General features: G+C 34.5%; 1 protein-coding gene across 2 annotated transcripts in view; it reads left to right on the forward strand.

The window, feature by feature from the left end:
- The window catches only part of SMAP1 (small ArfGAP 1), a 189,963-nt gene that overhangs the window by 156,193 nt on the left and 10,934 nt on the right, over positions 1-22,836 (forward strand). For both annotated transcript variants that reach the window (XM_081293996.1, XM_081293997.1), the window contains 2 exons: positions 4,364-4,454; positions 18,454-18,581. In XM_081293996.1, coding sequence (XP_081150122.1) covers positions 4,364-4,454; positions 18,454-18,581 — 219 coding nt within the window. The remainder of the gene's footprint in view (positions 1-4,363; positions 4,455-18,453; positions 18,582-22,836) is intronic.

Below are 22,836 nucleotides of genomic sequence, written 5' to 3' on the forward strand. Positions count from 1 at the left end.
AATATTTCATGAGTATGATTTGTGTTCTAAAAGGACTTGTACATGATCCTGAAGATGTTTTCATTTTAGAAGGACTTGTTAGGAAGTAATAATATATTACACAACTATTTGTTAACAAATGTGTTTAATTGAAATACATTTTGGAAATTTGTTTATAATTTTCTGAATGTTAACATTGGTGATATACAGTGTCTTACAACAAAAAAGAGCAATCCACAGATATGCTTTGCTGTAGAAACTAAGTGGACTTCAGAGTAGCCATGAGACAGGGTTTTAGGATGAGCACAGGATACTGCTGCTCCTTTTTTGATAAATCCAGGTTAAAAGCCATTGCATTGCCTTGTTGCTACAGATACTATAATGAGGGGAAATAGGAAAATTGTTCTTAGCTTGAAATTATTAAATGTTTGATTTTTGAAATGCTGGGTTATACAATGTGGCAAAGAAAAGAGATTTAACACTTCAGCTGTCTCTTCCTTTTTTTTAGTAGCTAAGCCCATTTATAATCTTCCTCCTCAGTTAAAACTGAGTAGCAATCTTGTCAGCTTTTATAATATGGCAGTATTGGGCAGCCCTAGCTATGGACAGGATTTAATGGCTGGAAGTAGTAGTTTTTAGAAACAGGCTTTGTTCCTCAATTTAATGGTGATAATTTAGGTTTAAATGTTTAGTAAAATGGAGTAAAACACAACACTTAGTTATTTAAATTTTTTAAAATTTCAAGTCTCTGTGTACCCATCACATTGTAGGTTTTTTTTTTTTAACCCACATAATGGCAATATATAAGTTAAATTTTCTTAATTCCTGAGTCTGTATTTTTGGATATTATTACTCATCCTATGACAAGGAAAACAAATACTTTCTCTCTGAAATTTTAGAATTATCCATTTTATTAGAAAATCATTCAAGGAATTTTTATAAAAATTTATGTATTTATGGATATTTAGCTCTAAAAGATTAAGTAGTTATTACTCTCTGGAATTTTATAGAGATTCCTTTTATCTATATAGAATGGTACTTTGGTATATTCTTGAATATTTCAAAAAATAAAAGATTAATTTTTTATGTTTACATTTGTGAATGAAGTAGAGTATTATCTGAGTTCAGTATTTATAGCTCTCACTAATATATGTAGTTTAAACTTGGATTACTTTGAAGACACGAGGGAGTAATCTACAAAATTGCCTTTGCTACACACGGATGAATTCGTTACTGTCTTAGCAAGATTTAAGATGGACAAGTATAAGCTTTTAAAGTGATCAATTCTCTTGCTTTTGTGATTTGTGGGAAAAATTATCAGATGCCAACTTTAAGGGTAATTTATGTTTGAATTGTTGAAATTCTTCTAGAGTAGCCGGCTCGGTTCATATTAGTAAGGTTCAGGTCATAGACATTCTTCACTCCTACTGTGACCCATTATAGGAACAAAGAAGCAGGCTGTCTTTAGTGCATGAGCCTATCACTCTGGTAAAAAGTACATTATATATAATGTCCAGATTTATGCTCACATGTATGTGCAGATGTGCAAAACAGATATTCATCAGATATTCATGTACTTAACCTTTATTCTGTATAGTGCACTCTATTTTCTATTTATCCCTACCCACCACTCAATTTTTTTTTAACATGCTAGAATTTCTAGTTGTGGTTCATAAAACAGATTCCAAAATCTGCTAGTGGGACACACCTGCAGTTTGACAAAACTGTTTTAGGACATTCCCTTATTATTGCCTTATAGTTTCTCCTTATCTTACACAACTATACAAATGTGAAAAATGTGGCAGTTGTGAAAAATGGTTGATGAACACTCTTTTGAACGATGATGTAATTGGACTCTTAAGTAAGAAGAGAACTCTTAGAAAACAGGTGTGGACATCTAAGAGGAAAGAGATTTCACAGATTTTTTGTAGTAGTTCTGGGGGTGGGAGTCAGAATAACTGGAAGACTACTGCATTGTTTGATTTGATTTTTTCTCTTTCTTTCAAACAATGATGGATAGTTCATATTCAGTAATATTTTAAAAGGTAATTCTAATTTGGTGGCAAAACCATTTTATAATTATTGGTGTTTGTATTTTTTTTAAGAGAGAGTGAGAGAGAGAGAGAATTTTAATATTTATTTTTTAGTTTTCGGCGGACACAACATCTTTGTTTTGTATGTGGTGCTGAGGATCGAACCCGGGCCGCATGCATGCCAGGCGAGCGCGCTACCACTTGAGCCACATCCCCAACCCGTGTTTGTATTTTTTGAAAGATCATTTTAGTCAGAAGGACCCTGTTCTAGATTCTTAGGCTACAGAAAGTGACAAGGAAGGAGTTACTCAGATTTGGAGTCTGTTTCATATTTATTTCTGTGGAAGAAGATTTAGTAATGAATTACACCAAAGTAGAATTCCAAATTTGGGTAGGAGAAAGTAATAGATGTAGTCTTTTCCTATTTGGCATCTAATATCTGAGCTTCAGTTAATTTGCCAAGTGAATAAATTTGGCCAGATTATATGTTTATTTTCAATTAAAGCCTTCTGTTACGATTTTTACATATCTACTAAGCATAAAACTCACTCCCACAATAGGAACAATTACCACCTTTCCAAGAAAGCTGCTAGAATTCTGTTCTGGAATATTTGAGATTTCCATTATATTTGAGGTTTGTATGTGTGTGGCCACTTGATCCTCAGATTCCATTCTAGATTTGAATTTTTATAATAACACAGGTTGACAAGTAAATGAGTGGAGAAAATAAGGAAGAAAGGAAGGGAGATGGATAGGGAAAGAAGGAAGTTTCAGCAGTTTAAGTATCAGCTGAAAAGAATTGCTTACTTTGTTACTACAAACTATGCTTTCCTTGGAATTTTTTATTTATTTTTTTAGGTGTAATTGGACATAATACCTTTATTTTTTAAATTTATTTTTACGTGATGCTTTGTATCGAACCCAGGGCCTCACCTGTGCTAGGCAAGCTCTGTACCCACTGAGCCACAACACCAGCCCTGGAATTTTTGTATTTGTTCGTTTGTTTGTTTGTTTTTGTGGTGCTGGGGATTGAACCCTGGATCTCTCACATGCAAAACTATAGCAGATGAGTTTTAACCTATACTGGATGTTTAAAATTAAAGGAATAGATACTGTGAAAATTCATATAGTTACAGGTTAGTTTTTTTTTTTTGTTGTTTTTGTTTTTTAAAGAAGGGTGTTAAAGAATAGATATCTGTGTGGTGCATACCACTGCTGTCTTGAGAGGCTGGAGAATCACAAGTTTGAAGCCAGACTAGGCAATTTAGTGAGATACTATCTAAAATAAAAAGGTCTGTAGCTCAGTGGTAAAGTACCCCTGAGCTCAATCCCCAGTGTCAAATATGTGTGTGTGCACATGGCATGCACACACAGCACCCCAAACAATTAAGTTCTGAATTCTTTAAATAGTGAATAGTAGAAATGATCTTATAGGAATGGTTTGAGAATTGAATGAGTAAATGAATAAATGTTTTGTTTTCTTATATTGATTTCAGAACTGAGAACATAGTAGTTGTGGTGCTTTTCATCATGTCCTATATGACATTTTTTTTGAGAAAAAGAAAGAGTTTGGAATATATAATTAAGACTTAAGCTTCTGAGAACTAGAATAATATTATATTGAAAAAGTAACTAATTATATAGACTCAGGAAGAAAATATATCAAATAACATTTCATTGGGCTTTTCATGATATATTGGTGATTCCAGTAGTATGGATGATGGGACTCCTATTGTGTTCATGAAGACTCCAAGGTCTCCCCCAACCTCAGCTAACTGGAGTGCATTAAGAGTAGCTAGGAAATAATATGAAATGCATTTGTTCAAAACGTGTAATTACACATTAGGGGTGTAATGTTAAGAACAGTTATATTAAGAGTTAAATTTGTATATCCACTATTTGGGGGTCATAATGTATAAGAACTATCATTCAAATTTAAAAACCATGTTTAGGATGTAGCTCAGTGATAGAGTATTTGCCTAGCATGTGTAAGGTCCTGGGTTCAGTCCCCAGCACCACAAAAAAAGAAAAAAAAATACCATGTCTATTTTTTTTAATATTTATTTTTTAGTTGTAATCGTACAGAATACCTTTATTTTATTTATTTATTTTTATGTGGTGCCGAGAACTGAACCCAGGGCCTCACACGTGCTAGGCAAGCGCTCTACCACTAAGCCACAACCCCAGACCCATATTTGTTTTTTGTATGATAAATGCATTAAGCTTCATTCACTGTGTTCATATGCTTTGTTATATTAACTGTACCAAAAACGTGCATAATAAGTTGGAATTAAAAGGTTTGTTTGATTTATTTAAGAAAAATTAATAAATCTAATTGTTTACTTCAAAAGCTGCAGAAGAAAGAAGATCAACAATTGGAGCCTAAAAAAAGTACCAGCCCTAAAAAAGCTGCAGAGCCCACTGTTGATCTTTTAGGACTTGGTAAGTAATAAACAGTGAAAGCCACAATTAAAATATAAAATAATTGAAATCTTTATTTAAAATGAATATAATGGTGTTATCTTAAGTATACCAAAAGTTACCTGTTAACTGAATTTGAAAATGGTAGGACTAGTTTGCCGAATTCTACAGAAAGGAAATCTTTAATAAGGGAGCCAATGCAGTTAGTACTGTCTTCACTGAAACATAAGTAATGAGTTCCTTGGGGGAAAAAGAGATATTAAAGTAATCATCAAAGGCTTGGTAGATGTGACATTTCAACATTTAAAATAAGGAGTGGGTTCTTTTTTCTTTCTTCTTCCTTTCTCTACCCCTCACCCTTATCTTCCTTTCCTTCTCCTTTTGCCCTATACTCCCCCACCCCCTTCAATTATTTTAGTTTGGTGGTTGTGAGGGTTCTACCTTAGTGAAAATATTTCTGGGATAGCTATATTGTAAAATATTCAGGTTAAAACTTTAGTTTTATTTAACCTAAGCAATGTATTTTATATCTAAATCTAATGGTTATTTTCATATTATATTATATATCTGATGACAATGAGAAGTACTCAATTTAATGTCCTATTTATTTTAATGGCTAACAGATATATATTGGTGTACATGTTGATAAATGTTGTAAACAGACTTTCATTCAAGATGTGCTTATACTATGCTCATCTGCGAATATTGTCAGCCTTTTTTTTTTTTACAGTTTTATTCCTCCTAAAAGAATTGGTTTGATAAATGGTTATTTGTAGTACTATCTGAGTTTTAGAGTAGTACTTAATTTAAAAAGCATTTGTTTAGTTTTGAGAAAGACTGACAAGTAAAGGAAAAGAATGAAAGCCATTTGAACAGTAAAGTTAAATTTCATGCAGCACTTTTCAAAAAAACTTATCTTGAGTCTTATTGAGTCAATTGTTTTCTCTTTTAAGAATTACAGTTGTTTTATTCATTTCTTAGGAATCTGGTATATCATACAAACATACTCCCTGGAGGTCAAATTCTTTTATGATAGTGGAAAAATAACTGTAATCTTAAAACTAAGGCTTTACTCCAGTCCAAGAGCTCTAAATATAATTGTGTTGAATTCTAGTTCTCATAATTTCTGTATTTTATTTTCTTTGCTGTAAATGAGAAAAGGAAATAAAAAAAAAGATTCATTACCAAAGTAAAAAAAAATATCTTACTGTATGAATCTTTGTTCTCAAGCAACATTTTATTTCCAGTCTAAGTGCCTAAATTATTAGTTTGGAACTTAGAAATATTAGATATAGACTAGATCTGATTACAGATTCATTAACTAGTTCAGCAAATATTGAGTGTCTCCCATGCATCCATGCTCCTTGTAGACACAAGGGAGATAATTCTGAAAGAAGATAGTAATAACCTCTATCTTCTGGGAGCTTTCATTCTATCTGGAGAGACAGTGTATAAGTAAGTAGCATATGTTGTAGGTCTTATATGGTAAGTGCTATAGATAAAATAAAAATGGGAGTTGTGATTTTAAATAGGATTGACAAGATGAAGCTTATGGATATCTGGGTTTGTGGGCAAGAGCATTCCAGATAGGAGAACAGTAAGTATGCAAAACCTCTTCAGTAGCAGCCTATTTGAAGTGTCTAAAGACCAGCAAGGACAACCGTATGGCTAGAGTGAAATGATCTGGGGAGATTAATGACAGAGGAGATATGGAAGGTAAGGAGTGAGGAAAGGGGCAGACTGTGACAAGACTTCGGCTTTTACTTTAAGTGACCTAAAATACATTGGAGAGGATTACAAAGATTTAATAAGCTGATTTTAGTATCTAAAGAATTATTGCCCTAGTCCTTATAATTTCTGTAACAAAGCAAGGCTGTAAGCAGGAAGAAGTGTTGCAATATTACAAGAAGAGATGATGGCTTATACTAGATGGTGGTATTTGAGGTGGTAAGATGTACAAATCAGATTTTGGATATATACTGAAGATAGATTCACTAAGATTTGCTGACTTGAGGAAAGGGGAGCTAGGGATGGTACTCAGTGTTTTCCATCTGAGCAGTCAGAAGAATCAAGTTACCATTTACTGTGGTGGCAAAGTCTGTAGGAAGTTTGGATGGAAGATTAGGAGTTTTACTTGGGTCATAATAAATTTGAAATTCTAATTTCTTAGGCCAAAAAGGTTAATTTTATCATAAAGTATATCTTAATCAGGCAGTTATATGAATTATGAGTTTAGGGAGAGATCTGGGTGAAGAATATAAAGTTGGAAGTCATCAGCATGTAAATGTTGTTTAAAGTTAAGAAACTGGATGTATTCACTAAGGGAGTGGATATAGACTGAAGAGAAGAGGTGCTGTGCCCCATGGCTCTCAGATGTTTAGAGGATAGGGAAATACAACAAGGGTCCTGGAGAGAGAACGAGGAAGGAGTAAATAGTGAAAAAAAAAGTACTAGTAATCTGAGATATTTCCCTTGAAAACAAAGTCAGAGTAAATTTCTATATCAGAATATGCTAGATCATACTTTGGTAACAAACTTCCTCAAAACATTGGTGGCTTGCTGTAAAGAAAGCTTATTTGTCTCTCATGTTGTGTACATCTGAAATCAGCCAATGCTCTGCTTCACATCATCTTTACTTTGGACCCATATTGACAGAGCAGCCTCTGTCTAAAGAAAGAGTTGACAAACTTTTTATATTAAGAATTGAAATAAATATTTTAGGTTTTGTGAGACATAAAATCTGTTAGAACTACTTAGCCTTTGAGATACTCATCTGTTGCTGCAATAATGCTGCCCAGATTATAACAGTTTACAACAGTAAACATCTTTTATTCTCAGGGCTGTAGGTCAACTAGGGCAGCTCTGCTACAACTTTGATATTTTCTGCCTTTCACTTTTTACAAGGCATTATATACCAACTGTTTCACCATTTCATATTGTGTCTCTGTTTTTCAAGTTCCTATAAGGATTTCCTTGTCTTCCACCACTGTGTGTCAAAGTTGGTCCATAGATTTCAGCACTCCTCTTTTGTTATCAGTTTCTGGAATAGTCAACTATTGTTGTCCATACTGCATAGCAAACAATTCCAAAGCATCAATGGCTTCTATCAATTTATACTTATTTCTCTCACCCCTGGGTTTGTGAATATGCTAGGCCAGCTCTTTTTTTAGACAGTTGGAAAGCTTCAGGAAGTTGTATCTCTAGGGGAGAATCAAGGTTTATTTAAAGCAATTTGGTGAAGGCAGTGTTGGAGAAGAGGTAAAGGATATATAGAGGAAATTTTGCTGATGCTGGACAGCAGGTTTGGGATGGTACAATGGAAGAGTTGCAAAGATGGAATAGGTGAAAGATGTGATCAGGAAGAGAACTGCTTGTGCGAGAGTTTTAGCAGTAGGAAAAGCAGGGTGAGTGTTTTATCCAGAGAACCTACAATTCTTCATACCTGCTGTCTATCAGTAACCTAAATTCTTTTAAAAAATATTTTCAGATATATTTTTTCTCCTTAATACTGGGGATTACTATTGAGGGGCACTCTACAACTGAGTTACATCCCCTGCTCTTTTTATTTTTTATTTTGAGGTAGGGTCTTATTAAGTTGCCCAGGCTGTCCTCAGACTTTTGCCTCAGCCTCCTAACTAGCTGAGACTATAGGCGTGGACCAGTATGCCCAGCTTCAGACTTTGTTTTTTTAAAGCTGTGTTCATGAAAGTCCATGAAACTACAGAGAATCAACAATCCCTTTTATCTCAAAACAAACAATGGTCCTAAATCTGGATTGATTATAGATGTCAGCTTCAATCAGTAAACTTAATTTTCTGCTCAAGAGCACACCACTTTCCCCTAGTGGGACTCTGTTATTCTCCTGTGAATTGAAAACATAGTGGGTATTTCAGAGAAGATGTCTTGAAGTATGACTTATAGTCATGCAAAAAAAACCCAGCATATCCCATGAGGGAAACCAGAACAGACAGGCATTAACTTAAAACGTTTCTAGACAGAAATAGTTTAGTCACATAGCCATGGAAGGCCATGTGTTCCAAGGGTCATGGCTGCCTGAATCACTCTTAACTATTACCCTGTTATGAGAATATTAATATCAATTTTTAGAAATTCTATATTCTCTTTAAATGGAACATTGATAAGCCCATGCTCTTGTTTTCAACCTGGTAACACAAGCTAAACCTACTTTATTTAGCTCTCTTTTCCTGATGTAGTGCCCATTCCAAAAGTCAAACATAAAATGTTTTTGTATATACTTTTTAGTTGGAATCAGCAATTTTTTCTGAAAAGAGCAAAAGAAAATTGTTGCCTTTGCAGACCATATAATCTGTCTTGCAACCTCTCAACTCCCATTGTAGTATACAAGCAGCTAAAACAAGTAAGTAAACCAATAAACATGGCTTAGGATCCAAAAAGCTTTAAAAATAGGTTTGACTGTGGTTTATTGATCCTTGCTTTATGTTCCTGATTATACCTGAAAGGACTGCTTCATGGTTAGATGTTAATTTGTGTTTAAAGCCTTAGAAATACTAATTAGTGTTTTATGCTCTTCCACCAGAAGTGGGAAATACTTGATTAGTATCTGCCATCTAGTCTTGGAAAGTATCTAGAGTCTTGGGGCCACTCTTGACTAAGTGTTGTGCTGAACAAGTCTTAAATGCACACACTTGAATCAAACACAGACACATCTTGACTTTAATATATACCTCCTATAGTAAAAGAAAACTGAAATCAATTTCTAGGGCATGTAGGAGTGATGCTTTTCATTTCCCCTTACCAGTGTAATCCTTTAGGACTCTGTATTATACTGTTATGCCAGTGTCTTTGTTGATTATTACATTGTTTTTGTAATGATTAAAAACTGGGAGACTGGTTGGGGATGTGGCTCAAGTGGTAGCATGCTCGCCTGGCATGTGCAGGGTGCTGGGTTTGATCCTCAACACCACATAAAAATTAAAAAAATAAAAATATTTTTAAAAAATCTGGGAGACTGGTTAGCAGTAGGTAAAGATGATTCCACTAAGGTAATACAATGGGTCTCCCCTCTGTGGATTCATGTCTATGGATTCAACCAACCTTGGGTTTAAAATATTTGGGGGGAAAATCGCATCTGTACTGAACATATATAGACTTTCTTTTTCTCATCATTATTCTTTAAACAATACAATATAGCCACAATGCTAGTGAAATACAGCTATCAGTGTATAGCCTAGTCATAGAGCAAGGATTTAAACTGTGTTTTCTGGTTCCAGAGTTCATGTTCTTAACACTATATTGAGCTCTAACACTACCAGGTGAGACAGTGTCATAGAAATAAATCTTTGTTTATCAAATGGGAACCATTTGTCAGATAGATAGATGGCATAAGGGAAACACTGAATTTTGAGGCTATGCCTGTGTTTTTTCTGATCTCTTGCATCTTCATCTGGCTTGTGGAAATAAAACCTCTTCTGTATTTGGTGGCTGGAGTAAATGGTGTGCTTTTTGTGAAACACCTAGCACAGTAGTTCTATTCAGTCCTGTGCTGAGACTGTATTCTGATCACCAGGTCAGAGGAGACCAGTAAGAGGTAACATGGATCTTTGAAAGTACGTGTAGCAGAGGGACTTGAATTATGCTGAATAACATAAATAGGATTCCTACTAGGTTATGTTATGAATACCACTGTCATTGAGAGAGAAAGAGGGAGATAGTTGGAAACAGTGATTGCAAAGCATGGTCTTTGCCTATGAGGATCTGCAGATGCCTAAAAAAACTGAAGAAATTAGGTGATGTCAAAGAAATTTAGTTTGTCACATTTTGTCATCATTTGGAAAGAAATTTGTTTTATCTAAGTTGGTTTCATTTTTATATATGTCTTATCTTTTGAGGCAATAAAATGGTAGAGAGAGAGAGAGAGTGTGTGTGTGTGTGTGTGTGTGTGTGTGTGTGTGTGTGTGTGTGCGTATGAGAGAGAGAGAGAGAGTGAGTGTATCTCTCAGCAGTCCCAGGCAGCACCTCTAAATCAGTGTGTGTGCCTCGTGAAAGATGGGTAGCACTGCAGTGCTTCCCTGTACACAGCATTGTAGTGAGCATCTCTTGCTCACAAATTGGCTAGATTATGGGAATGTGCAAAAGTAGATTTACCTGCTTCTACTAGTAACTGGCTAGCCACTTGGTAAGGGCATAAAAAGTGAGCATGAGGTTTAGGATTGTCTTGTAAGGCCATATCAATCATTTTGGCAAATAACATCTGTTTAGTGCTAAAAAGATTTAAAAATAAATATATAGCTCCAGTTAACTCCAGACATATTTTAAAGAAAACATTTGAAAACAATTTAAAACTTAAAAAATTTAATTTGTTTCAAGTGAAAATTTATGATTTGAATTTACAAAGTAAGGTATGTAGGAGCTAATTTCATCTCATGAAGCAATATTTTTAATACATATTTTTAATATAAATGAGTTCCAAGTAACATTTTTTATTAAGGAAAAAGCTTTAAATGGTTTCTTGAGTAGAAAATAAGAATTCTATGAGCAAAACAAAATTTAGGAAGCTTTAAGGAGTTTTGTCATTAAGGAAAGCAACACTATATCTCAAAGAAGCAACCTTTTTTAATCAGCACTCTTTTCACTTAAAATTAATTGCTGCTTACCATGATGCCTCAGTAGTTATCTATGAAGAATTAGCCTTGACAGTTTTCATTGTAGCAAGGGTATATTCAAGGCTGAATGTTCACACTCAGTCAGAAATGGTAATGAAAAACAAAACATCCACTTACTTATCACATTCTAAACTAGATTAGTAATACATGAAATCTCATGTTGCTCTTTGACATTTTTTTATTATTTGTGCAAATAGATTATGACCAGCTAAAGCCTTTGACATTCAATTAAAACATGAATTCAATTAATATTTATTGAGCACCAGCAGAGTTCATGGAACGCTGGTAAATACCAGAAAATTAGCTCTCTGTGTTTACAGTAGTGCAAGTAGGAGATGTAGTTGACCTGGAAACTGAAGATAAGAGAATTATCTGTGAGGGAAGAGATGGGATTATGAGAACTGCCCGAGAACTGAGTTTGAAATCTGTATTAATGCTAAAATTGTAATTTAAATTTTATTTTCTTTAATTTGTAGGTTACTTTTCTTGCTACTATTAGTGATAGGAGAAACAAATAAATTTGTTTTATACTATGCTTGTCTATTTCAGATGAAAGCTAATGGTCTGTGGAGGTTACCTGTACAATGGATAACAGTTGGAAAAGATAAGCAGCTACCCAGATAGACTCAGTTAATGTCTTAACATTGTCAAATATTTTATGATTTATAATCCATCAATTTCTTATTATTGAGCAGACAGCCTTGCAGTATCTGTCAGGTGCTGTGGTAGGACACATGGAGCAGGCCTGGAGGAGAATAAGTGATGCTCTAGCCAGCAGGGAGGTCAGTCAGTGAAAGAGACCAACTTGTATGTGGGTAATCATGTGTGGTACTAAGAGCAGAGATGTGCCAAGTTGTGGACAGTGACTTAAAGACACATTTCTGATTTAGAAAGAGAATTCTAGCCTCTCTCTAATCAGTAAACCAGAAAGAGGAAGCCTTGGTTGAAGGATTCCAGTTAGGAAGCAGTTGTATTATCATGGGCAGATCATAGTTTATAAGCTATGGCTGTGAACACGGAGGGGGGAGAACTAGCCAGGGATACTGAGAGCATTGATTTCCTGATCTTCCAAGAAAATGTAACCTTAGGTGCGAAGGAAGAGATCTTCAAGGGAGAAGGATCAGCTCAGGATAAATGAGCTAGTGGTCAAATAGGACAAAGACTGAAAAGGGATTTGTAATCAGGAGATCTCTGGTACTTTTCAAAAACAGTGTAATTATTTCACTTTTTCTCCCAACAAAAATAGGATCACTAACTATTAATTGTTTTTATCTATGGCTCTGCCTGTAACCAAGATATTCATCAATAATTTGTCTCTGGAAAACAATTCAGTTTTCCAGCCATTATTGAGCATTAGCTTTTTGTCAGGCATTGAATTAAGGAGGCAGCTGTACTCTTTCTGGTGATAGGGCAGGAGGGACTGGACAAAGACTCTAGGCTATAAAAATGATGCCAGGAGAGCTAAGAGGCCTGGAGTATACTGAGGCATGTCCAGTCTGTTGTCATTAAAAACTAAAAATGAAAGGCATAGGACATTTAGGAAAGCTGCTGTTTTGCAGTGCCTATTAGAGTTGGAGTCAGCTGGCTACCTACCATTCCTTCATACCAACTCAGTTTTCAAATAAAATACTAGCCTGGAATCTTAAAATGATATGGAAAGAAAATAGTTATGAGCTACTAATTGTAGACTGCATATAGATGGTCTAACCTGAAGAGAAGGTGGTACTGTGCATTGTGAATTCAGGAGGTCATTGCCTCAGAATGGAGCCTGAGCCAAGAACTGTGCCTGGGTGGGATGGTAAAGTCAGCGCATACTCTTAAGGTGCATTTTTAGGGACATGGGCTGATAGCCATGTAAATAAAGTCTTTTAACCCTGGAGTGGAGCACCTCTTTCTGCCTGGGGGCCCCAGGAAAAGTTTTTCAAACTGGTTATTTAATGTGGTTTCCCCCTCACCGCCACCCAGGTATAGCAGCATGTAGCCTCTCTTAAAATCCATAGCTTGTTGTGAAAATTCCCTTGAGGTACTATGAGGATTAAATTGAGATACTTTATATAAAGCATTGATCAGAGTGCCTAACCATAGAACTTAAATAAATATTAGTGTTCAAGCAAATATTAGTGTTCAAACTGTGAAGTGTTTTATTCTTATTTTCTTTTAGTTTATATATTCTTAAAGGTACTTGGAACAGGCCAAGTATCCATTAAAATACTTTTTTTTAATTTGGTCCTCATTTGGATTATTACTGTCAGATGAGTTCTGGTACAACCAAGGTTAATAGAATCAACAGACTCACTCATCATATTAATGATTCCTAGACAATCAAGATTGGCTTTCAAGACTTTGTCAGATTTGAAAAGTTAACCTTCTTTCTAAGCATCTCGATGTCAGTAAGTACATGCCGGGCATGCCTTACATTCTTGTAAGGTGTAGCACTGATTTAACTTTTTTTTTTTTTTTTTTTGTAGCTCAAAACATTTAAACCTTTCTTGTCAATTTCTGGTATGTGTGCAGTTTAAAACATTCATTCGCCAACTCAGTTCACAAATAAAATGGTAGCTTGAAATCTTAAGGTAATGTAGAAAGAAAATAGTTACCCACAAACTGCTAACTGTACATTTGATGCCTTTTAAGTTTGAAATCCTTTCATTTTACTACATTGTCCTAATTTCTTCTGCATTGTCCTAATTTCTTTCTTTCATTTTACTGCATTGCCTTTTCAAGGGGTCCTTTGTGCTTCATTATCATTTTTTTATGTTGTTGTCCCAGCTAAATTTCTAACATTTGCCTGAGGCTTTTCTTGTACTTTAGATCTCCCATTATTTTTATTGTCCACCAACTACTGTTTCTGCATACTGATTAAAGGGGGCTGCTGCCTCCTACTGTTGCTAGCTACTCCCACCACCATTTTGTAACTGAGCAAGGAACACACACAGTAAGATATGTTTGAGGTGAATCCTGATTACCTGTTTTTGTAGATAACCCTTTATCTCAAAGAAGGCTTGATGTAGTTGGTTGCAAGTTTCCATTTGCCTGTGTATGTGTGTGTGTTTGCATACACACTCATATATTCAAACTCACATGTACAAACAAGACATAACCTATATTAATTTAAATATTTTAAAATATGGTGATTTACCCCATGTAAGCCATTTAATTTGAATAAGGCTTATTATTTCTAAGTTTTTGAAATATTTCTCTGAAAACTTTTTTCAACATCTTGGTATTTTGTCACTTTTGAGATCTCAGCTTTAATTCAGTCAGCAAGGACAGTGCTATTAGTGGTTCCTTGATCAAAAGAATGTATTTAACACCCAGTGATTTGAAATACTCTTCATTCATTGAGTGCTGATTATATCCCAATTTCTTCCCTTAGCCTAGTTTGTTTGTTGATGATCATGCCCTTCTATATTATTCCCCTATAAATTTAGAAGATATTGGCCAGGGTACAAAGGTAGATTGGGGAGATGAAATATATAGGCACAGTCTAGAATGATTTTTTTCACTATGTTCCTTATTCTCAGACTTATAACAAATGTAAATTATTTTTAAATTGGTTTTTAATGATCAGAATTTTAAGTGATTTCTTTATAACTAAGTAACTTATAATTACATGTCTTCTGATAATGGTAAATAAAAGATCACTAGTCTAGGGGTACACATAAGTACAATTGTTGCTGCTTAACTAGGTGACTTTGAGGAAGAATTTTAATCTCTCTGTGCCCTAGTTTCTGTAACTGGAGACAGTTAAGGGAGATGTTTCAAAACATCCAGGATAAATGTGATGTTTATAATCATGGTAATGATAATGAGTCTTTATCTGCCCTTTTTAATACTAAAAATTAAAAACACAATGACCTTCAAAATAAATTGAAATTTATTCAAAATAAATTTCTTTTTTAAGAAATATGTTTAGCAAGCCAAATGTATTTTGTAAGATTAGCAAACACTGAACCTCCATTGGGAACTTTTATTTACTGATTTTGCAAGGCAGAGAAATTTTCATTTAGGTTAAGAATATGTTTTCAACAGTTTTATGAATGTGTAGCTTTTGTAGTAACAAGGAAGATCATTAGTAATGAAATCCAGAAGGGATCATATAGGGAGAAGACCAGGATAAAAAGAAAAGAGGGGCAGGTATGTTGTATGTATGAGAACAGAAAAGAATCACCTGTACTCATTACAAGGTTATCTGGCTACAAGAAAACGTTTATTTGTCTTGGGAGAAGGTTTCTTACCTCAGGTTTTTGGAGGCATGAGAAAATCTTTCCCAGTCAATTAAAAATTTTATCAGTCTTTCCACAAAGATAGCTGTCCCTAAGCAGGCACTTCCTTTGTTTCATTCCAAAGTATTTCAAAACCCCTCAGACTTATAGTGAATTGACATTCATGACAGCTTCATTAACCAATGGTAGGTGATTACAAAGAGAGTTCAGTATTGTTTGTGTGGAATACAAGAGGCCAGTCTTAAAATATTAATTAACATAAAAACACAGAATGAGACCTGTTTTCAATATGGTGTAAAAAAACTGAGCTGCATTACCTTATAATTAACAGATATGAACTGTGTATAATTCATATTAAGGAATGGGATGTTCTGCTTTTGTTATGATGAAAATCTGGAAACTATATAAATGGCCATGAATCACGAGTTGAATAAATAAGTCATTACGTACTGTATGATATACAATATCAAAGAATGCAAACCTCCCACCTACACATACATAACTTTATGTAAAGAAGGTAGTTTTTTTTTATTGTTGGTTGTTCAAAACATTACATAGTTCTTGACATATCATATTTCACACTTTGATTCAAGTGAGTTATGAACTCCCATTTTTACCCCGTATACAGATTGCAGAATCACATCAGTTACACTTCCATTGATTTACATATTGCCATACTAGTGTCTGTTGTATTCTGCTGCCTTTCCTATCCTGTACTATCCCCCCTCCCCTCCCAAGAAGGTAGTTTTTATCTGTTCTTATGTACTCAATTAAACTGTATTTAATTGTAATAAATCAAACATAAAATTTACCATTTTAACTATGTACAATCGGTGGTATTAATTATATTCAAGTTATTTTGCAGCCCTCTTCACTGTCCATCATGGGGCCTTTTTGATTTCTCCATTTTTCATGGCTTGAATCTTTTTCAAGAATGTGTTGCCTTTATAATGAAAATTAATAAGATTACAATCCAAGGCTTTGCTTTAGCTCTGTGACACTAGAGAAGTTATTAATCACATATTTAGTCCTGAGGGATGTGAAGCGTAAAACAAAACTTCAAAAACCAAATAATGTCATGTTTGCTCTTTGATAAATTAATGCACTACTATATACCAATTGGGGTTTAGATTTGAAAGTGTAAGTAAATAAATACTCTGAGCAAAGTATCACATGCTATTTTGAACAGACTTAAAATTCCTAAAAGATGTACAATTTTATAAATGCAATGAAAACATCATTTGCTTGTAGTGGAGAGACCTCCCAGTTTTCTCACAGTGTATCCTGGGCACAGCAGTCATTCTGTGAAGTACACTCATTTTCTGTGGTAAAAGTCAATTGATAGCTTTTTTTCATAAATCCATCCCAATTGTTAGTTACTTGAAAAGGCAAAAAATAAATTAATTGAAAACTAGAAATAATTGCTTGTGTTCAGCTTGTCAGCTTTTTGTACTTTTTGTTGTATTTTTTCTTGTTTTAGAGGACTTGTGCTTGTGTAATTTTTATATATAGTTCTTAAATATATATACACAGTTATAGTTTATATAGTTTAAAGTGCTTCCTTGTACATATGATAGAAGTTAGCATTGTAGTTGATGAACTTGTTTCCCCATCCCCAACTTTGCTTCTGGGTTAAGAGCACCACTGGCTTTCCTGTCATTATTATATGAGGTTTATTCTCTGAAATGTTGTAGAAATTACAAAAAAAAAAAAAAAGTTTCTTTAGCTGATTTTAACTCTAGAATACCTTGTCCTTTTAAAATGTCAATTTATTTCTGGTCATTATAAAAAAAATTATAATGAATGAGAAACATAAGATAACTCATAACTCTTCACAGAGGTCTAACTTCAAAATGCTGCCATTTTAAAGAGACAGAAATGGAAAAAAAATTGATGTCTAAAATTCTGTATGTTTGAAATTATCTGTGCATCATTTTATTGCTTTATCTTTCAATTGTTGATAGTGTTTGATATAGACATTATGTGTGTAACACATATCTGTAGTAAATATATTTCTTTTTATGATTCTGACCATGTCATCACTGAAGATGCCTTGAGAAATACTTGGCAGTTATTATTTTCCAAATTATTTACTTTTATATAAATTAAATAGTAAAAAATATTTGACTATGACCATTCATTGATATTAAGTATTATTTGTAATTCACTGACACTAAAATAGGGAAATAAAAAATTCAGTTTCTATTATTTATATAGAGGAAATATGCAGCAAGTAGAAAACATTAAATTTGTCAAATCTTTAAGTATCTGCTTTACACAAGACATTCCATCTAATGTGTAAAGATGTTAGATTTACCTTTGAGGAGGGCACAGTCAATCAAAGAGAGATCAAATGAGATCATAAATTGTTCAAATAGAATATTGATTAGGATATAAGTCCCAAGAGATTGGAGTTACAATTTTCTGAACTGTTACTTGGTTATACCCAAAGAAAACCGAATGGGGGCTATTCCATTTCCTGGAATGCTGTGACAAACTCTCTCCACTGCACTTCAACTCCCACCCCTATACCTTGCAAATTATTTGTTCAAGCACATGAAAAGGAGATATAAAATTATTTAAATTATGTAAATTATATAATTATTGACATTTAAATTTTTGTTAATTTGAATTTTTCAGTAGGAAGATCTGTTGGAGTTTCTGTCATTAGCTGCCATCACTAATAATGGCTGTGCTTAAATAAAGGATTTATTTCAAAGTTTTATAAATGTTTTTGGTAGGATCAATTTAAAGTATATGTTTTGGTTTTTCTATCCAGTTTTTTTCTTTATTGTGACTTTAAAATGCAACATTTTAACCATTTTAAATCATCAGAATTTATTTATTGTAATCAGTTATACACAAAATTTATTTTGAATGTAGATAAAAATGATGTGATCTCCAGAAAATCAGCATGCAGAATATTGTAAATAGGACATTTGTTTGGATCTATGCCAACAATCCAGTGAAATATTCTTTATTCACTGGGAGAATAAAGAAAACTAAAAAGGGCTTTTTGGGGGGGTAAATCCTATGGTAAAATGGGGACATGTATTTGAATTCTTTTTTTAAATCACTTATTTCTAAAGTGAATGCCATGTTTCAAGTAATTTAAGAGATTCTACATTGATAGAAGTCTATTTTTTTCAGATGGCCCTGCTGAGGCACCAGTAACCAATGGGAACACAACCACAGTGCCAGCCCTGAATGATGATCTGGACATCTTTGGACCAATGATTTCCAATCCTTTACCTGCAACTGTCATGCCCCCTGCTCAGGTACATGGTAAACATGTGGTTTTATGTGGTTACTGCTAATTTCCTTTGTGAAACATTTCAAGAATTTTAAAATAATTGTTTCTGAGCAGTCACTGATTTGAAAGCCTTCTGTTCTTTAGGCCCAGGCTTAGCAAACTAACCCTGCAGCTTGTTTTTACAGATAAAATTTTACTGGAGCACAGTCGATCCCCTGGGTTTATGTATTGTCTTTGGTTGCTTTGTTATTACAAAAGCAGAGTTGAAGTAGTTACAGTAGAGACTGTATGACTGACCCATAAGGCATAAAATAGTTACTGTATTTAAAGTTCTAACTCTTGCTCTGGGGAATCAACAGCCTTTAAAATGAACAATTGGGAAAACTCAGGGTAGCTCATCCTGACTTGAGATCAGCAAGATCTCTTATTTCAGAGGTTTCTAAACTGTGGGTGTTTGTAAATTTTGACTTGGATAAGAATTTCCAGCATATATATTCTTTTTTAATTTAATTATGTATTCATTCATTCATTCATTATTTCTGTGTGGTGCTGAGGATCATACCCAGTGCCCAACACATGCCAGGCTCTACCACTGAGGCACAAACAACCCCAGCCACATATTATTTTTTCTTTTTTTTTAATTTTTTATTTATTTATTTTTTTATTGTTGATTGTTCAAAACATTACATAGTTCTTGATATATCATATTTCACACTTTGATTCAAGTGGGTTATGAACTCCCATTTTTACCCCATATACAGATTGCAGAATCACATCAGTTACACTTCCATTGATTTACATATTGACATACTCATGTCTGTTGTATTCTGCTGCCTTTCCTATCCTCTACTATCCCCCCTCCCCTCCCCTCCCCTCCCCTCCCCTCCCCTCTTCTCTCTCTACCCCCTCTACTGTAATTCATTCCTCCCCCTTGTATTATTTTTCCCTTTCCCCTCACTTCCTCTTGTATGTAATTTTGTATAACCCCCTCACTTCCTCTTGTATGTAATTTTGTATAACCCTGAGGGTCTCCTTCCATTTCCATGCAATTTCCCTTCTCTCTCCCTTTCCCTCCCATCTCTCATCCTTGTTTAATGTTGGTCTTCTTCTCGTGCTCTTCTTCCCTAGGCTGTTCTTAGTTACTCTCCTTATATCAAAGAAGACATTTGGCATTTGTTTTTTAGGGCTTGGCTAGCTTCACTTAGCATAATCTGCTCTAATGCCATCCATTTCCCTCCAAATTCTATGATTTTGTCATTTTTTAATGCAGAGTAATACTCCATTGTGTATAAATGCCACATTTTTTTTATCCATTCGTCTATTGAAGGGCATCTAGGTTGGTTCCACAGTCTTGCTATTGTGAATTGTGCTGCTATGAACATCGATGTCGCAGTGTCCCTGTAGCATGCTCTTTTTGGGTCTTTAGGGAATAGACCGAGAAGGGGAATAGCTGGGTCAAATGGTGGTTCCATTCCCAGCTTTCCAAGAAATCTCCATACTGCTTTCCAAATTGGCTGCACCAATTTGCAGTCCCACCAACGATGTACAAGTGTACCCTTTTCCCCACATCCTCGCCAGCACTTGTTGTTGTTGGACTTCATAATGGCTGCCAATCTTACTGGAGTGAGATGGTATCTTAGGGTGGTTTTAATTTGCATTTCTCTGACTGCTAGAGATGGTGAGCATTTTTCCATGTACTTGTTGATTGATTGTATGTCCTCCTCTGAGAAGTGTCTGTTCAGGTCCTTGGCCCATTTGTTGATTGGGTTATTTGTTATCTTATTGTCTAATTTTTTGAGTTCTTTATATACTCTGGATATTAGGGCTCTATCTGAAGTGTGAGGAGTAAAGATTTGTTCCCATGATGTAGGCTCCCTATTTACCTCTCTTATTGTTTCTTTTGCTGAGAAAAAACTTTTTAGTTTGAGCAAGTCCCATTTGTTAATTCTAGATGTTAACTCTTGTGCTATGGGTGTCCTATTGAGGAATTTGGAGCCCAACCCCACAGTATGTAGGTCGTAGCCAACTTTTTCTTCTATCAGATGCCGTGTCTCTGATTTGATATCAAGCTCCTTGATCCATTTTGAGTTAACTTTTGTGCATGGCGAGAGAAAGGGATTCAGTTTCATTTTGTTGCATATGGATTTCCAGTTTTCCCAGCACCATTTGTTGAAGATGCTATCCTTCCTCCATTTCATGCTTTTAGCCCCGTTATCAAATATAAGAAAGTTGTAGTTTTGTGGGTTGGTTACTGTGTCCTCTATTCTGTACCATTGGTCCACCTGCCTGTTTTGGTACCAGTACCATGCTGTTTTTGTTACTATTGCTCTGTAGTATAGTTTGAAGTCTGGTATCGCTATACCACCTGATTCACACTTCCTGCTTAGCATTGTTTTTGCTATTCTGGGTCTTTTATTCTTCCATATGAATTTCATGATTGCTTTCTCTATTTCTACAAGAAATGCCGTTGGGATTTTGATTGGCATTGCATTAAACCTATAGAGAACTTTTGGTAATATCGCCATTTTGATGATGTTAGTTCTGCCTATCCATGAACAGGGTATATTTTTCCATCTTCTAAGATCTTCTTCAATTTCTCTCTTTAGGGTTCTGTAGTTTTCATTGTGTAAGTCTTTCACCTCTTTTGTTAGGTTGATTCCCAAGTATTTTATTATTTTTGAGGATATTGTGAATGGAGTGGTTGTCCTCATTTCCATTTCAGAGGATTTGTCTCTGATATACAGGAATGCCTTTGATTTATGCGTGTTGATTTTATATCCTGCCACTTTGCTGAATTCATTTATTAGCTCTAATAGTTTCTTTGTAGACCCTTTTGGGTCTGCTAGGTATAGAATCATGTCATCTGCAAATAGTGATAATTTAAGTTCTTCTATTCCTATTTTTATACCTTTAATTTCTTTCATCTGTCTAATTGCTCTGGCCAGTGTTTCGAGGACTATGTTGAACAGAAGTGGTGAGAGAGGGCATCCCTGTCTTGTTCCAGATTTTAGAGGGAATGCCTTCAATTTTTCTCCATTCAGAATGATGCCAGCCTGAGGCTTAGCATAGATTGCTTTTACAATGTTGAGGTATGTTCCTGTTATCCCTAGTTTTTCGAGAGTTTTGAACATAATGGGATGTTGTACTTTGTTGAATGCTTTTTCCGCATCTATCGAGATGATCATATGGTTCTTATTTTTAAGTCTATTGATGTGGTGAATAACATTTATTGATTTCCGTATATTGAACCAGCCTTGCATACCAGGGATGAATCCTACTTGATCATGGTGCACAATTTTTTTGATATGTTTTTGTATCCGATTCGCCAGAATTTTATTGAGGACTTTTGCATCTAGGTTCATTAGAGATATTGGTCTGTAGTTTTCTTTCTTTGAAGTGTCTTTGTCTGGTTTCGGAATCAGGGTGATGTTGGCCTCGTAGAATGAATTTGGAAGTTCTCCCTCTTTTTCTATTTCCTGAAATAGCTTGAAAAGTATTGGTATTAGTTCCTCTTTAAAGGTTTTGTAAAACTCTGCTGTATACCCATCCGGTCCTGGGCTTTTTTTAGATGGTAATCTTTTGATGGTTTCTTCTATTTCCTCAATTGATATTGGTCTGTTTAGGTTGTCTATATCCTCCTGACTCAATCTGGGCAGATCATATGACTTAAGATAGTGAAGGCATCGATAAATTTCTTCTATTTTATTGGAGTATAAGGATTCAAAATAATTTCTGATTATCTTCTGTATTTCTGAAGTGTCTGTTGTGATATTGCCTTTTTCATCCCGTATGCTAGTAATTTGAGTTCTCTCTCTTCTTCTTTTCGTTAGCATGGCTAAGGGTCTGTCGATTTTATTCATTTTTTCAAAGAACCAACTTTTAGTTTTGTCAATTTTTTCAATTGTTTCTTTTGTTTCGATTTCATTAATTTCAGCTCTGATTTTAATTATTTCTTGCCTTCTACTTCTTTTGCTGTTGTTTTTGCTCTTCTTTTCTAGGATTTTGAGATGAAGTATAAGATCATTTATTTGTTGTTTTTTTCTTTTTTTAAGGAATGAACTCCAAGCAATGAATTTTCCTCTTAGAACTGCTTTCAATGTGTCCCATAGGTTCCGATATGTTGTGTCTGTGTTTTCATTTAACTCTAAGAATTTTTTAATTTCCTCCTTGATGTCTTCTAAAACCCGTTGATCATTCAGTAACCTATTGTTCATTCTCCAAGTGATGCATGATTTTTCTTTGCTTCTTTTATCGTTGATTTTCAGTTTCATTCCATTATG

Source organism: Spermophilus citellus (assembly GCF_964194105.1).
Source record: "Spermophilus citellus genome assembly, chromosome: 5".
NCBI classification, from domain to species: Eukaryota; Metazoa; Chordata; class Mammalia; order Rodentia; family Sciuridae; genus Spermophilus; species Spermophilus citellus.